Here is a 16,175-nt window from a genome sequence, read left to right as displayed (position 1 = left end):
GGGTGCCTCTTGGACAGACGGAGCAGACGTGTGTGTCCACGTCCATGTTTTGTGCCATGGAGAGGGACAGCCAGCCCGGCTCCGGCACAGGGAACCCAGGGCAGACATGGTGTGAGGAACTACCCATAATGGCCAGAAGAATGGGTCTGCCTTCCTGCAGCACACACCACGGGAGGGCAACGGGTCCGTACCTACTGGAAACACACACCTCCAAGCCATACCTACCCTCAACAAGGGTATTTGTCAACCCCGTCATCACGCTGTTGGTTCGATCCTTTCTTCCATAGGATGCGTTCACCTGATCCATGGAGACCAGGAGAGACCCACCAGGCTTCTTTCTGATTTCGATTTCAGTAGTGCCCTGCAAATATGGTGATTAACACAAACTCTTAGTCTTCCCAGTATTTTACATACTCTCAGCCCCGAAACATGGCATGCATGCCCAAGTGAGAAAGCCACTGTTGTTCCTGCTATCCTCCTTGCTTTCCTACATCAGGTAAGTGGTCAAACCAACACTCAAGCCCTCATTTCTCCCAGCACCAGCACTTTGCAGCCTTAGACAAATCAAGGACTGTATTTCGAAGAACGCTTCTTTGAAATATAAGAATATAACAAAGGCTGCCGTGCTGCTACCAAACGGCACAGACCAGCAGTGACTCTTCCCCCCAGCCCCCCTTACACCCCCCTGGTCAGAGTGGGAGCTCCAGCCCAGCCTCCTTTGCACCACCCACACTCATCAGGTTTAGGAACTGAGCATTTGACGGTATCAACACTTATTTCAAAACCTTCATCTGAAACCTAGGATAAGAGAACCCCCGGCCACATCACTCTCTGAGAACCAGCAGGGATTTCTCCCACTCCAGCCCACTATGAACACAACATGGAGATGAAACCACATCTGGATCTCACCCTGCTGAAGGATCAGCTTGCTCCCCCAAGTCAAAGAGGTGCTTCTAAAGGCACCTCACAGTTTCCCTCCCAGGGTCAATCTCTGCGAGGGCACAGACAATCTCATGTGCTAACAGATAAATGGGCTTTTCTCCTCATTACAGGAATTTGCCGCTGTCGGCTCGTGAGCCGAGGTCTCTGCCCAGCCCAGGCAGGTCTCCCCTGTGACACTTAACTGCTTCCTGAACCCTCTCTACGTAAAGGGCTCACAAAATAACTGCTAAGAAATACTCCCCCTTTGAGGCACGCAGCATGCAGGTTACTGCTCCTGCCACGCTCGTACTGTGTTAGAAAGAGAATTAAATACTAAAGCAAACATTGAATTAACGTGCTAACTCGGGAAGAAAAACCACAGATAGCAACTGATGCTTAATGTAACTAATTAAGGTCAAACAGGTTGCAAGAATTGAAATAACTAAAAAAAAAAAATAGCTTGGAATGTATAGGAACGGTAACCAGACTTTTCTCAGAAAAAAATCGCTTCAGGTATCTCTCAAATTATGTTGTTTCGATCTTGTCCACATTCTTTTACACCCCACTAACAAATATTGTTTTTTGAGCTTTGTTTCTCTCCTGCATTCTAAAATGTTCATCCACTAAAAAGGTTACTCAATACCAATTCAGTCAACTAATTACAAAAAGCCAGTCAAGGAGAATTCAAAAATTAAAAAATAGTATTTTTAAAAGCCCTTATTTTACTAACAGTCCTTATTTTCCCTTGCAAAATTTAGCGAGAGCTAAAAGATTGTTTGCGTTCCCTTTTGAATCCCTAAATATTTTATCTGATTGTGGAGAACATTTGCAGCAGACTTTGGGTGGTTTCCCCATTCCCATGCTTTAAATAGCTCCTTCTGAATTGCCCCGACAGACACCGAGGGCTCCTACTATTATTAGTCCTTTAATTAAGGGCTCGATTCCAAGCCTCTTTTTCCCAGGAAGCTGGGGGAGGAGGAGGAGGAGGAGGTGGGTCACTGAGTTTGAGAAGGAGCGAGGGATGGTGAGGTGATGATGGTGCTCAATGCGGTACAGACCCATGGCCTGCGGTTGGACAGATGGACACTGGGTCGGACAGGGAGCCTGGTGTGCTCAGAGGGTGGTGTTTGGGAGAGGAGAGAGGAGTTGGCCATCCCTACCCTACCTAGGGCCTTCCCTACCCTACCTACGGCCTTCCCTACCCTACCTACGGCCTTCACTACCCTACCTAGGGCCTTCCCTACACCCTCAGGGCAGCTGCCTCATCTATTTCACCTCAGGCAGAAGGCGTCCCCCGGGCATGCTGGAAGGGGGGCCACCGATGAGGGACACCACGCCGTTGCAGTCCACCGTGCTGTTCCTCTTCACGTTGCGGCGGAGGTTGGGGAAGATCCGTGAGGAGCGGCTGCCCTGGCTGTACCCGCTGTACCCGCTGTAGCTGCTCCTGCGGTCGCGGCCGCGGATGGGGATGAAGAGGGAATCTCTCCGGCCTTCGCTTTCCTCCACGGTGCTGTGCTCGTCATCCGCAAACTCGTTCTCCGAACCCGGGTCACGAAACCGCCCCTTGTAGCTGAAGATGCTGCTCTTGCTGTTGTGTCGGGAGAGGAAAGGGGAGCCTGGGATGCTGAGGAGAGACTGGGAGGGGGAAAAGAAAGAATGACAAAGTGTGAAGAGCAGGGAAAGGAAGCGCCGCGGTGCCGACAAGTGCTGCTAACGTGGTTTCACTCTCTCTCCAGGTCTACACAAGCCACCGCCACCTCGGCAGCAGCGGTACCGTAAGAGTTGTTCACCCTTGGCTGGCAGAGCTACCTCAGCAAAGAAATTTCCTGGTGAGATTCCCTCCTCTCAGGGCAACTTACGCCACGGTAAGTGCGTGCAGGGCTGTAAACTTAGCCTGTAAGTGCCCTCCTGATCCGCTGCAAGTTCATGATGGTGGGCAGATTGCCTTGACATGCTAATCAGGGTCTAAACTAGAATATTATCTCGACTACAAGCAAGCATAAACATATAAAGGGAATGAAAACTACCTGGTTCATGATGGAAAACTTCCTTCCTAGCCTGTTATCTGGCAGCCTAAATGCCTTCCTCCTCATGCCATCCTCAGACTCGGACTTGAACACCTTCTCAGTGTCACACTTCTCATCTCCTTCTGACAGTTCCTTGTCCTTTCGCTTCTTCCTCCTGTTTCGACGCTCCTTGGCACTCTTGGAACTGAGTTTGGAAATCTCAGAGGAGCTCCGAGACATCCTCCCCCCACCATCATCTTCCACAGCATCCTCAGAGACGGTCCCTGCCGAAGTGACCATGGCAGCGGCCTGAGGGCGAAGGCAAGAGGGGAGGAAAATAAATCAGGTCTTACTGTCATTAATACTCCATTTTCTCCTTTAAAAGTGTGGCTTAACGCCTACAGCACAGGTCTTTGGGGTAGGACTGAGATGCTTATTCTTTCTCTTGGAAGAAACTTGCAGCCAGGACTTGTATACATTTTTACAGTCAACTTTTGCAGGTAGAGTGATCTCTCTCAGTCCCTCAGCTTTGTTTATAAACATTTGGTAAAGGACTGACAAACCTGTGCTTGTCCGTCTTGCAAAGATATTCTCACAATTAACTAGAAATTCTGGGATCATTTAAAAATTCCTTAACAGAAGGCAGTTTTCTGATACAAAATAAACACAGCAAGCTTGAGCAGCAGCCAGGAAGAGAGAAGGAATGACGCCACCCCAGTCAGCAGAGGACGTGATGCCAGGGCACTGCTGCATTTTCTGGTTATACATCACTGCTCTGTAATAGCGGGCTAAAAATCTTAAAATATGTAAATGCATCAAACCCCACACCATCGGAACACTCACCTGTGCTTCTTCCTGCTGCTTTTTCAGTTGCTCCAACATGGCCTTAAATTCTGCCTCTTTCTGCTCTGCCTCCTCCAGCGTGGCCTGGTTCTGCTCTTCATAAGCCATGGCCACCACAGCCAAAATGAGATTGACCAGGTAGAACGATCCCACAAAGATCACCAAGACAAAGAAGATCATGTAGGTTTTTCCTGCTGCTCGTAAGGTCTGGAAGAAGAGGAGCAGGGCAGAGGGAAGAGAAAAGGAAAGTGGAAAGCAATTTCAGAGTGACACCTGATAGGGGAACTGATCCCAAGTTTCTTGACCTGAACGTTTCTAAGAAAATATAGCGGTGCTGAATATTTAACATCTCAGCACTTCCCCTGCAAAGCACTAAGACACTGCTCATCCATTAGGCCATAAAAAACAAAAGGTGTCATCCCTCCTCTTCTCTTAAGGGAACATCCAACGGATGCAAACTGAAAGATTCACAAGTACAGTGTGAAACTCAATGCTGAGACTCCCTTCAAACCAAACAGAAAAGCCATTTCAGCAAGGTCCCCAAACCGTCCTCCGGTTACGAGGAAACACTCTGCCCTCCAAAGCACCCCAGCAGCTTCTGAGGGTGGAGCTGAACCTCTCACAACCACAGAATCACAGGATGGTTTGGGTTAGAAGGGACCTTTAAAGGTCACCTAGTCCAACCCCTTGCCATGAGCCATCTCCTGCAGGTCAGATCCTTCCAGAATTCATTCACAGCTCAGCCACGGGGCACCCTGAGGACCTGCTGTCCCTCCTGAGCTCCAGGGTCCAACACCTGCTTCCTGGTGACATCCTCTTCCTCCTCATCACTCACCACCTCGCTGCACCGCTCTGCTTCCAGCTGCTCTTTCAGGCAGGAGGAATATAATAAGGCTTGACACGTTTTCCTTTCCTGCATTGTCCCCAAATTCTCATCTCGTATTAACACCCAAGTGAAGTCTTTACTTACCAATTGATACAAGTTTTCCCAGAAGTCCTGAGTCATAAGGCGAAATAAAGCCAGGAAAGCCCAGCTGAAAGTGTCAAAGCTCGTGTAACCGTAGTTGGGGTTCCGTCCTGCTTTCATGCACGTGTAACCCTCCGGACATTGGCTGCCAAAGGGACACAGCATTTCAGGGCACAGAGGCAGAGAAAGGGACAGAGCAATTAAGACAACACGCAATTAACCGTTTTCATGGAGATTTTCACAACCCTCCCACCACACAGTGTGCCTTCTGCTCCCCACGTCGGGTAAGGAGAGCAGAGAAGGAGACCGACAGAGATGATCTTGGAAAAGCCCCGTTTGCTTTGTCCCATGGAAACAAGATGTGGCAAAGTGTGGCTTTTCACCCAATGTCAGCCAGAAAGACGTATTTCAGAGCTGAAGGACTGGCTGAAAAACCAGTTGGAACCAATAGGACATGGAAATTTTCCATTTCTGAACCTCCCTCCCCCCCTCCTCTGGTGACTTGTGACTGCACTCAGAGGGAAATAATGCCACTAGTGACCACCATCAGATGTACCTGCCTCCTGAGAGGACGCAGAAAATGTCAGTTTACATTATATCAGTCAAACAGATAGTAACAATGGATTAATAATTAGATTAAAAAACGTGAAGCCTTTTACATGGCAAGTAACACCAGAACCGACAAAGGAAGCAACAGGAAACATCCCAAAGGTTTCGCCATCGTTAGCCAACACCAACGGGGATTAGTCTCTGCTTTGAATAAAGACCAACACTCACCCTGCATCCGAGCTGTTACCACAGAGCAAAGGATCAGGGGCGCCAGGAATTATGTAAAAATTTGCTGAAGAAGATGAAAAAGAAAAGATTACATGCACACACATATGGAGTTAGAGGATTTAATACACTATAGCGCCACAAAAACCTTCCCTGAGCATCCCTCCAGATCCCCAACTGATAAATTTATCAGTTAACTAACTCAGCTTTAAATAACATTAACCCCACTAACCGTGCCTGAGTTTAAACACCTTTCTGGAAGTCAGTACAGCGTTATGAATAAAAATGTAAAATGAGCTGACTGCACAGCTGAGAAGCTCCAAGTGAGAAGGGAGGAAGAAATTAAGTTACAAAAACTTGGAGGCTGGTTCCTTGATCCTCCGCAGCATCATTTCCAGCTCTGAAATGATTCTTCAGCATCGTTTCCAGCCAGTGCCAGAGGATGCTGCAAAGCAGAGACAGGTACCAACAGCTTCCCAGGCCTTCGCTGGAGAACCAGCAGAACTTGGCAAAGGTCCTGACACTAAGACCAGGGATTTAAATGGGCAGTTCCTTCCCTTTTACCGTATTTAAATAGTTTTTAATCAGAAACAGGGCGGGGGGCGAGGGGGGAGTATTTTTAACAAAGTATTTAGCTAAAAAGAGCACAGTGAAGACCCAACTAGAAACACCTTAACAAAGCCAAGTTTCCAAAAAAACAAAAAGTATCTGAGCAAAGGTTTTTTTTCTGCCCAAAGCTGGACATGCTACGTTATAAGCCATGTCAGAAACCCTGGTCAGCAGCATTAAGTCATTAAGGTTTTAGGGAGTATCACTGCAGAAATACCTACACATATTGTTGGTGTATTCCTCCCAGTCAAAGCCCTTCGAGCCGTTATCCAGGAAAGTCTCGTTCACGTTAATTGGCCATATTACACATTTGTTCCTTAAATTGCCCATAAAGAGCTGCAACCCGATGAGAGCAAAGACACTGAGACAAAACACTGTCAAGATCATTACATCCGACAGCTTCTTCACAGACTGAATTAGGGCACCCACAATGGTCTTCAGGCCTGCAGAGAAGAAAAGAAGACTAGAAATCACTCCTGTAGAATGAAAAGACCAAAAATTCCAATACAGACAGTACCTGACAACCGCGACAGGCTGGCAAGAGACTGCTGCCATGAAACGGGGGACCTGTTTTCCTGGGGACCACCACTGGGACAAGGAAGGTGCTGGATGACCCAAGCTCACTGGTTTTGATGGTGAACCAGCAATAGTTAGAACAAAACAAGACACCAGCGTTCATCGTGGAGAAACGCTGGTGCCTGGGGGGAGGCACTGCCATGGGAGGGTTTGTCTGGACAGAGCTGTTAAATTTGGGTGTTCTGCTCCAAACCTCCGCAGCGGGGAAGCCTGGCTCATCAGCACAAACTGCAACAAGATCAAATCCCTTTCGACCTGCCTGCACCTGAAGCTCCCACTGCTGAACTGAGCTGATCCAGCGCTTCCCCGTGCCCTGCGGGAGCTGGACCCCTCACTCAGAGGAGGGTTTGTCACGGGCAGGGCTGTACCCCTGGGGCCAGCTCCTGGGGCTCCACCAAGGCCATCGGCACCAGTAAAGGACAGGGCTCAGGGACCAGACGAGCCCAGGCACAAGCCAGGAACCCTGCTGGTCCTCCAAACTGGTCTGGGCTGTAAGAGGAACCCCCCGAGGGCCGGGGGAGGAAGGCAGCATTCCTGCTGTCGGGAAACAGAGTCTGGGCTGCAGAAACCATACAGAATCCGGGCCCTTTCATCAGCCTTTCTGAGGTCAGGCAGGATGATCCTGCACTGACGAGTGAGCAGTGGAGCAGGCTGAAGGGAGGAAGGAGGGGGGAAAAATAAAAATCACAGCTCCAGCTGAATTTGGGGCTACTGAGATCCGAGGCCGTGGCTGAGGCCACGGGAGCATTCTGCAATAAACCTCTGACAGGAAACCCTTCTATACCAACAGAGGGTTGAGCTGCATCAGGAACAAAAAGATTCAAAAATACATAAATAAAAAGGAATTCTCATGGAAGAATAACTTTTTAAAACATCTTTTACTTCGGTCTTCAAAACTTTTCATCAAGGCCAAAGGGCTGCTCCAGCACAAGGCAATTCAAAAATACATAAATAAAAAGGAATTCTTATGGAAGAATAACTTTTTAAAACATCTTTCACTTCGATCTTCAAAACTTTTCATCAAGGCCAAAGCCCTGCTCCAGCACGAGGCGGTTCTTTGCTGTTTGTTCTGGCAGACAAATGGCTGGTCCCATTTTGGGGGGCCATTGGGCTGCACAGGCAGCCCCCCGAGCTCCCAGAGCCCCCTGACCCCACTTTGGCACCCCAGGGTCTGTGCTTCCCCCTCGAGGGTCGCACCAGGAGGAGGCACCGGCAGCGGGGGGACAAACCCACCGGAGCCACTGCCCTCCTGCCCCGTTCACGCACGGGACCGATGGCACTGGGCAATTAAAATACCAATCACTCAAGTGCCAATAAAAAATAAATATCTTTAGAGCAGCGCAGAGTTAAACATGGTCTGCCAGGCCATACCACGGAAGCAATACTTTGGTGTTTAAACTCCCAGGTGCCACAGTCTACTCCTGCCACAAAAATTCACACAGACCCTCGACCTGCCTGGAATTTTGTCATATTCTGGTAATATTTCCCACTTTTATCTTGTCTAGAAAAGACACTGGGGATAACTCCAGTTAGATAGATGAATAGAAGATGTAGTTAGCACTCTTGTAACACTAAGATGAGTTTCTCAGCACAGTGTTAGAATTCCCATTGCATCACACGCGCTGGAGCAGAAGGGGCACCACTTTGTATTTTTAAGTGTATTCCAAAAATCACTTCTTCCTCCAGACGTGATGGCACTACAGCCCATAAAGAGCGCTCTGTGCCTAAGTTCAGATTCAATAACCCAAAAGGCTAATTACACAAAAGCTTTGTCACATTGTCAGTCAGAAAACGGAGAGAGGAGCAAGGTTTGTGCTGGACCCAGCTGGGGCAATCCTATCCCAGAGCAAAACCAGTACCAATAACCCCAGTTTTGCCATTTATGGTTCCAGCCGCGGTGCATTCACTGTGTCCAGTGCTCAGACTAGATCCCATTTAATAAAAGTGTGCAGCAAACCAGCCCGTTAATAAAAAGCAGGGCTGCACTGAATTGAGAAGGGCTCAGACCTCCCCCCTGCCGTCATTTGGAATAAAAGGAAGAGTCTGTTAGTTTTGAGCACGGAGAGAACGACACAGAAGGGCACCGTTCTGCTCCTTTCCCCAGGAAGACAAGGCATGCTGCCACACCGTCAGTAACCAGCTCCTTAAAGTTGCATCATCTCCACTTTGCTACCATGACGAAAGCAAAAACGCACAGGAAACCCATTTTAACCCGGATGCTTTTCCTCAAGCAAGGCAGTGAGTGCCTGCAGCAGGCTGACCGACCCGCAACCGTGCCCGGGGTCCCCTAGCACACTGCCCACGGCAGTCACCAAACAGCCTTGGCTCTCAGTGTGTGCACAAACGTTGGGGAAGGCTAAGAAAGGACATTACTCGAGCCATTCTCTCATTCGGTGCAAGGGAAGCGGGTGCCATTAAGAACATCATGCACAACAGCCATGGACAGCTGATGGGTTTGGCAGTCTGCAACAGGGACAAAAGTGACGGCCCCTACAGCTCCACAGGCTCTTTTCTGGCAAACGTATGTACAAGTGTAGCCTGAGAAAGCAAAAGAACGTTATCAGTTAACACGTCAGGAAACAAAGCACAAAGAAATAGAAGACCAAAGCTCATCCAGTGATTACTTTGGGTGCCCACCTTGAAACAGGTCCAGCACCTTACCACTGGAAAGCCACAGTTGCTTCAGTGCCCATGAAAACTGAGCCTTGAGCTTGGCCTTAAAATTAGGGACATTTTTGAGTAATCATCCGCACAAGACTTTATGGCACAAGAATTCAGGCTCAGAATCACAGAATCTCAACACCTCTGTGGTCTTGTACCATAAAGGAGGGGCCGTTGCTCACCCTCTGACTCCCAGATGGGGTTAGAGTCTAAAAGCAGCTTCGTAAGTGATGGTCCTGCAAAGCCCAGCTCAGGGGGACATGGCATGGGCAGGGCACAGCTCTGGGCCACACACTGTGGCACTGACAGCTGGCAACTGGCTCCACTACAACACAGAAATGCAAAAGCTGGTAGTGCCAAAGCTCCATTTAGCTGAGTCTATCTCAAAATGAGCATCAGCCCTTTCTGAAGACGGGAGGCAAGCATCTTCTTGTTACCCAGAAGACAACCAGCCCAGATTCCATCTGACTCCAAGTAACTGAAGTAGCTTCACGCAGGAATGTTTTCATCTTGGTTGGGTTTTGCTCATTTGCTCCCTAAACCAGCTCTAGAAACACTGAGGATAATGGGATGACTCCGCTGAGCAAGAAACCACTCAGCCTGAGGAGGAAGGGAGTGCCTGATCCTTCATTCATAGAGTCATGAGACGGTTTGGGGTGGATGGGACATTAAAGATCAACTCATTCTACCCCCTGCCCTGGGCAGGGACACCTCCCACCACACCAGGTTGCTCCAAACCCCGTCCAACCTGGCCTTGAACCCCTCCAGGGATGGGGCAGCCACAGCTTCTCTGGCCAACCTGGGCCAGGCTCTGACCACCCTCACACCAAAGAACTTCTCCCTGAGATCTCAGCTCAATCTACGCTCCAGAAGTAAGCTTGAGGCTGAACGCTCACTTCAGAGCACAGCTGGGCACGTGCAAGCACAGGGATAAAGGAGTAGGGAACAGCAGGCTGTTTGTCCCGTAATTTGATGGCCCAGAAGCCTTAATTTCAAACTGCTCTGTTTATACAGACTGCAAAGCCCATCAAAAACATCCCAGTGCCATTTCAGAGAAATAAGCAGTGCGGGACGGGAGGGGAGATATGGAAAGGTACACGCAAGACGAGCCTTTAATGCGTAATGGTTCTCACCTGGAATAACAGAGATAGTTTTCAAAGCTCGGAGAACTCTGAAAGTTCTCAATGCTGAGACATTCCCAAGGTCCACAAACTCTGTGACATATCTGCAATGAGGGAGGTCACACACAAAAAACACAATGACAATACACACACCAAAATAAAACACCAACTACAAGACAAAGCAGTACATCACTCACAGGGCCTGCACCCGACAGCTAACACCAACCGGAGGCCGCCTTACCTGGAATTACAGAAATAGTTTTCAAAGCTCTCAGAACCCTGAAAGTGCGCAGAGCTGAAACATTGCCTAGGTTTACAAACTCTGTTATATACCTGCAGAATTAAACCAGAGTTAATGGCACCGTTGGGGTCACCTTCCTTTGCATATAGCTGTCTGCTTGTAGGAAACAGCTGGTCATTTAAAACGCTTTAGAATTGGCACTTAGAAGAGGGAGAGACAGAAAATTTCAGAGCCAAAACACAGTTTAAGTCTCTCCACGCTGCAGCCAGCTTGTCCAGGCGCACGCTCAGATACCTGTGTCCTCACCTGCACAGGACTGGAAAATGCAGTGCTATCTCTACATAAGATGGTAATTATAAAACTGCCAAATATGTGGGGAGATCGGTGACATCACCTCAGGTCCGTGCTTTCAGGTATATTCGCCTCGCTTCATGTTTTTAATAAAGCACGGTCATCTTCTACTCTGATTAGCATCCTTTATTTTAATCCTTTGTGCTTTACTACCTGTCTGTGAGCCACAGGTCGGGATGATTATCCCCATCGCACGCGGGGATAAACCTGGGATACAGGGAGGATGAGAGGCTTAGTGCGAGGTTCACCGAGTTAGATTTTACCCCAACTTAGACTGTTTCCTCTGTGCTGTCTGGGGAGAAACACGGTACGAAAAAAAGCAACAAAATGCACAACATTCAAGATTCCTCCAGGTGCAGAAAGGCACCAAAAGTGCTTCATAAAACAAAAAAAGTGGGATTTCAGTAACGCAGAAGCCAATCCAGAGTCAAACTGGTGTTGGTGCCATCGAGCAACCCGCTATTTGCCTTTTGTGTACAACATCCAACTCTTTGCATATTATTTAAATACACAACTAAAAGGCAAGTAGGAAAAAGAGCCAAAACTCAGGAAAACCAACAGTCTTGGGTACAGAATCCAGCCCCAAAAAACCAACAGTCTTGGGTACAGAATCCAGCCCAAAAAAAAGGCATTTTATATGATTAAGGCATTTTATATGATTAAAGCATTTTACTACAATTAATTTTCTCCGACCCCCTGAAAATTAGGCTCCTGAGCCCTCCTGACCCCTCAGTTGCCACTGGCCGGTGCTGACCACAGGAGCCCAAACACACACACGTGCAATATCCCAAAAACTAATGTAAAGAGGAAAAAAAAACAATAATCATCTTTTCCAGCGGCAACTGGGGCTGTGGGTGCTGTACCCTGGTGTTCCCCAGCCCAAGCAATGGCCAGCAGAAGCCGAGAAGGAAAAACCCCAGAAACCCAGCGTGCATCTCCCGGTGAGCTCTGAGCTCGGGCACCCCCAGGAACCCTCCGCATCCGACCCACGTTGGCTGATCCGGCACGAGGGAAAAGAACGAGGAAGGACAATGAAGTCTCTCCTTTCCCGACACTGCCCCTCCCTGGGAAATGGGTTAATTAATGACTGTTCAACGTGAAGTCTCACCCCAGGAAATGTTCGGATGTGAGCCTCAGGAGGGGTAGAGAATATATAATAAAAATGGCTCCTCGTCCTGCACTTAACAGAACAAGCTGCCACTCTGGCACGGGAGCAACCTAAAATGCCAGGCACGATTATTAAGTATTATATTAGTAAAGGCAGTTTTCTGAAAATCATTCTTTTTGCAGCAGCAACTTTACTTAACTCCATGGAGCTGCATTTTAGATCTGAGACTCCGTGTCAGGCTAAAGCTTTCTTTTGCAAGAAATCTTTTGGGGATTCGCTTAAGTTTTCCTTGAGTTACTTTTCCCTTATACACCCACCCTCCTCCTAAGGTCTCACCCCTTCCCAGCATGCCACAAATCCCTGAAATAATCTGAAAACACAACTTACGCCATCATGATCACACTGAAATCTAGCCAGTTCCATGGATCTCGTAGGAAAGTAAAGCCGTCTATACAGAAACCTCTGGCAATAATTTTCACAAGTGATTCAAATGTATAAATACCAGTGAATGTATACCTGGGGTGGGGAGAGAGAGAGCTGCACTGAGACGTTTGTAAAAATGTTACTGCAGTAATGAAAAAAGATGAATTACAAACACTTTTGTCTAAGCAGGGTGGATATAAAAGACAATTCATATTCATGCAAACTCATGCATGAGAGGGAACAGATTTGCCAATAGAAGAAAAACAACATTCGGTGAGATTCTTAAAAACACAAGAAGCATTACTTACTCCACATTCTTCGACCATTCGGGCGGGTTACTAAAAGTCATGAATACACAGTTGGTCAAAATAGTGCACATAATGATCATGCTAAATACTGTGGAACAAAGTCAAGGATCAAAGGGACACAAGGGTGGCTCTTCACATCCCCCCCCCCGGCGGCTCCCAAACCATCACCATACAGCAGTGAAAATCAGCCATTTCCAGTCTATTCTCTGGGGACTGCAAACAGCAGCCAAGGTCCTGCCACCAGCCATGGGGAATAGGAGCAGGGCGAGTATATATAAATAGTATTCTTACATCAGCATTCAATTTATTTTATATTTTCAGGTATGTCTTAGCAATTCAAAAATCACATGCCTAAATGAAAATGTCTCCCTAAATAACTCTATCTATTCAGCAACATCAAAATAGGTTGTCTGCCAATACATCTGACAGAAAGCAGCGTTGCACTCCATCGGCACCCAGGATTTAGCTTGGAGAAAACCCTATGGATCTTCCCAAACATCTGGGCTCCCTCTGTGCCTGCAGGATGAGAGACATGAGCTACGGAAAACCTTTCCAGCCTCAGGTCCCAAATTGAGTTTGAGAAGATAGAAAAGCTTTTACTTCAGATGAGAAGCAGGATAGATGGATATTGAAGCCTCTAAAGCAACAAATGAACATGTTTTCCTTTTAGAGCTGCTTTCTAAAAATAAATAAATAAATAAACAGGGCAAAGCAGCTCACCCAATACACTACTTTTTTCCCCTCTCCTAATAACCCAGGCAGATGATGCTCCCGAAGCTGCCAGAGCCTCCTGGAGCCCGGCAGTGGGACACTCTGGGGCAGCCTCGCCAGGAGAAGGGAGTTTGAGAGATACCAAAAGAGCAAGAAATTAGTCAGCGTCTGATCACATATAAGGTATCTTTGGCTCCTTCTCCGGATACTAATTCTATTTCACCAGTTTAGCAGCCAGTTAAAGCTCAACCCCTCTTCATGTGAGGTACAACCTTAACCCACGTCTGTCCCAAAGTGTAGCAGTCTCTGTGCACCAATGGAAGAACAGAGATAGGTGCAATTTAGCAGGAAAAATAAACATACTGTTTACTTGATTGGATGTATCCAAAGGAGCATGCTTTTTCATTCAAAAAACCCACATTTTTGTGTCTGCTCTGAGACCAATCCGAGTTCACCAGGTGCAGAGTTCGTTAGAATAGAGCAATAAGACAATAGGTAAGAGAGTTTTCAATGAATATACAAAAGCAAAAATAACTCAGTAGTAAAAAGGATATGAATGTATCAAAATTTTAATAGCTATTCTTCTAAACAGATTAAAAGGACTTAAAATGTACAAGGCAGGTGTGGCACTAAATCGGAAGAGTGTTTTCCCTCTGTTTAGTACTACAAAGGTCTGTAGAGAGACAAAGGCAGAGAGAGAGAGAGAAAGAGAGAGGGTTAATGCATGAAAATCGAAGTATGAATCGTACAAGAAAAGATGAACAACTTCCATGGTAAAAAATAGCATTTTCTGTTTTTTTAAAAGAACAATCTCCTTGACGAAGTTCCCATGAGGGTAAAACATACCTACCGGTACAACGGGAGTAATTCCACTCCAAGCTGTGTGTTTCCCAGACACCTCAGACAGGGCAGAGGGGAGATCTCCCCTCTGAGAGGGACTTCAGCGCCATTATCCCTGACCCACAGACACCGAGCGGGGCCGGGGCCGCCGAGGAGCACAGGCAGGAGAGGGACCAGCCATGGAGCCCCATCTCCGGCCTGGCCCGGCCCTGCCGGGCAGCACCTCCCCAGCACGAAGACATGGGCAGGTCATGGGGTGCGACCCCCCACTTTTTTGGCCACTCAGTGCTTGGTGTGAGGCCCCATCCCTGGGCCACATCCCACCCCAGGGGATGGTGAAGGCCCAGGGCACCCCCTGAATGGCCGGGCTCCCGCTCCCCCGTCACAGGGACTGTCCCCTCCGACAGCGCCACATCTACACCAAGGCACGGCCCAACGCAGGTGACACCAGAACTTGCAGATCCAACAAGTTCCAGACTTGCACAACTGGTGGAAAGTAGAATCATAGGATGGTTAGGGTTGGAAGGGACCTCAAAGATCATCGAGTTCCAACCCCCCTGCCCTGGGCAGGGACACCTCCACTAGAGCAGGTTGCTCAAGGCCCCATCCAGCCTGGCCTTGAACACTTCCAGGGATGGGGCATCCACAACTTCCCTGGGCAACCTGTTCCAGTGCCTCACCACCCTCATAGTAAAAAATTTCTTCCTGAGATCTAATCTGAAAGTACCAGAATGTTTCATTGTCCGAGTTGGGCCAGAGGGGAAAAACACCCGAGGACTGAATTACCTGGGATCCTACAACAGGGATTCCAGCGGGACCCTCTCGGCCCTCCTGGCTGGCAGCGGGCCGTGGCCAGCACCTCCCCCGAGCCAGGAGCCACTCAGGCAAACACCTCGGAGACTGAAGAGCCAGGGCAAGTCAAGCCCACGAGTCCCATCGAGTCCCAGTGATGGCCCATCAAGTGTGAGAGTTTGCTCCAAACTCGAAGAGGGAGGTTGCACCCCACGGCATCTCGCTCCCCCACTGCCCCACGCACACACCAGCTCTGACACGTGTGGACGTTCTCATCCCTCACTGGATCCAAACATTTGTCCGTGGGTGTGTAAAAAGGGGGCCCTTCGACTGTCTGAAGTCACTCATTGTGAAGGGACCTTCAGTCCTAATAGTTAAAACTCGGGTGTAGGTGTGTGAGTGACCTCTTGTGTGTTGTGTGCTTGTGTGTTCCTGTGTGTGTACGTAGTGACCAGGGGCACCTGAGAGTAAGCTGGTGTGAACCTGGCCATCTTCGAACCTCTAAGTCGCTGTTCAATTATTTTTTTAAATCACCTTGTAAATCCTTAAACTGGTTAATGATTAAGTGCTGCTAAAACTTAACTCTTGATCTACCTCGAATAGTTAAAAAATCTGAATTGCTGCTAAATCAAAAGGCTGGCAAATATTTCCACCCACCACACAGGTCATCAGGAAGAAGATGTCCCAGCAGAGTCCCCCCCCGGCCAGACACCCGCGTCCCCGTGTGGGGACAACACTGAGCACATCCCACCTCTCTGTGCCAGCTCCAGGCACAGCCACGTGCTCTCCTCCCCTTTAATTAGGGAGATAATAAGGGCCGCTACTTTATACAGAACCCGTGGAAGAAATCACGTTGAGGTGAGGCGGAATCGGTCTCCGCTCTCCATCCCTAAAACACAGGAGGTACCCGCAGCCCCCTGGGA

General features: G+C 48.4%; 1 protein-coding gene across 1 annotated transcript in view; it reads right to left on the bottom strand.

Annotated features, from left to right (window-relative positions):
- Positions 1 to 16,175, bottom strand: part of SCN8A (sodium channel, voltage gated, type VIII alpha subunit) — a 111,501-nt gene that overhangs the window by 76,385 nt on the left and 18,941 nt on the right. Inside the window, exons 3-13 of the mRNA XM_014947448.1 lie at positions 14,175 to 14,293; positions 12,910 to 12,999; positions 12,566 to 12,694; positions 10,491 to 10,582; positions 6,342 to 6,563; positions 5,515 to 5,578; positions 4,741 to 4,882; positions 3,771 to 3,977; positions 2,949 to 3,236; positions 2,197 to 2,556; positions 226 to 361 (exon numbers count right to left, since the gene is read on the bottom strand). Of these exons, the coding sequence (XP_014802934.1) occupies positions 226 to 361; positions 2,197 to 2,556; positions 2,949 to 3,236; positions 3,771 to 3,977; positions 4,741 to 4,882; positions 5,515 to 5,578; positions 6,342 to 6,563; positions 10,491 to 10,582; positions 12,566 to 12,694; positions 12,910 to 12,999; positions 14,175 to 14,293 (1,849 nt within the window). The remainder of the gene's footprint in view (positions 1 to 225; positions 362 to 2,196; positions 2,557 to 2,948; positions 3,237 to 3,770; positions 3,978 to 4,740; positions 4,883 to 5,514; positions 5,579 to 6,341; positions 6,564 to 10,490; positions 10,583 to 12,565; positions 12,695 to 12,909; positions 13,000 to 14,174; positions 14,294 to 16,175) is intronic.

This window comes from Calidris pugnax, unplaced genomic scaffold, assembly GCF_001431845.1.
Source record: "Calidris pugnax isolate Ruff unplaced genomic scaffold, ASM143184v1 scaffold155, whole genome shotgun sequence".
NCBI lineage: Eukaryota > Metazoa > Chordata > Aves > Charadriiformes > Scolopacidae > Calidris > Calidris pugnax.
Note: the sequence above shows the minus strand (reverse complement) of the source record. Positions and strands in the feature narration are given on the sequence as shown.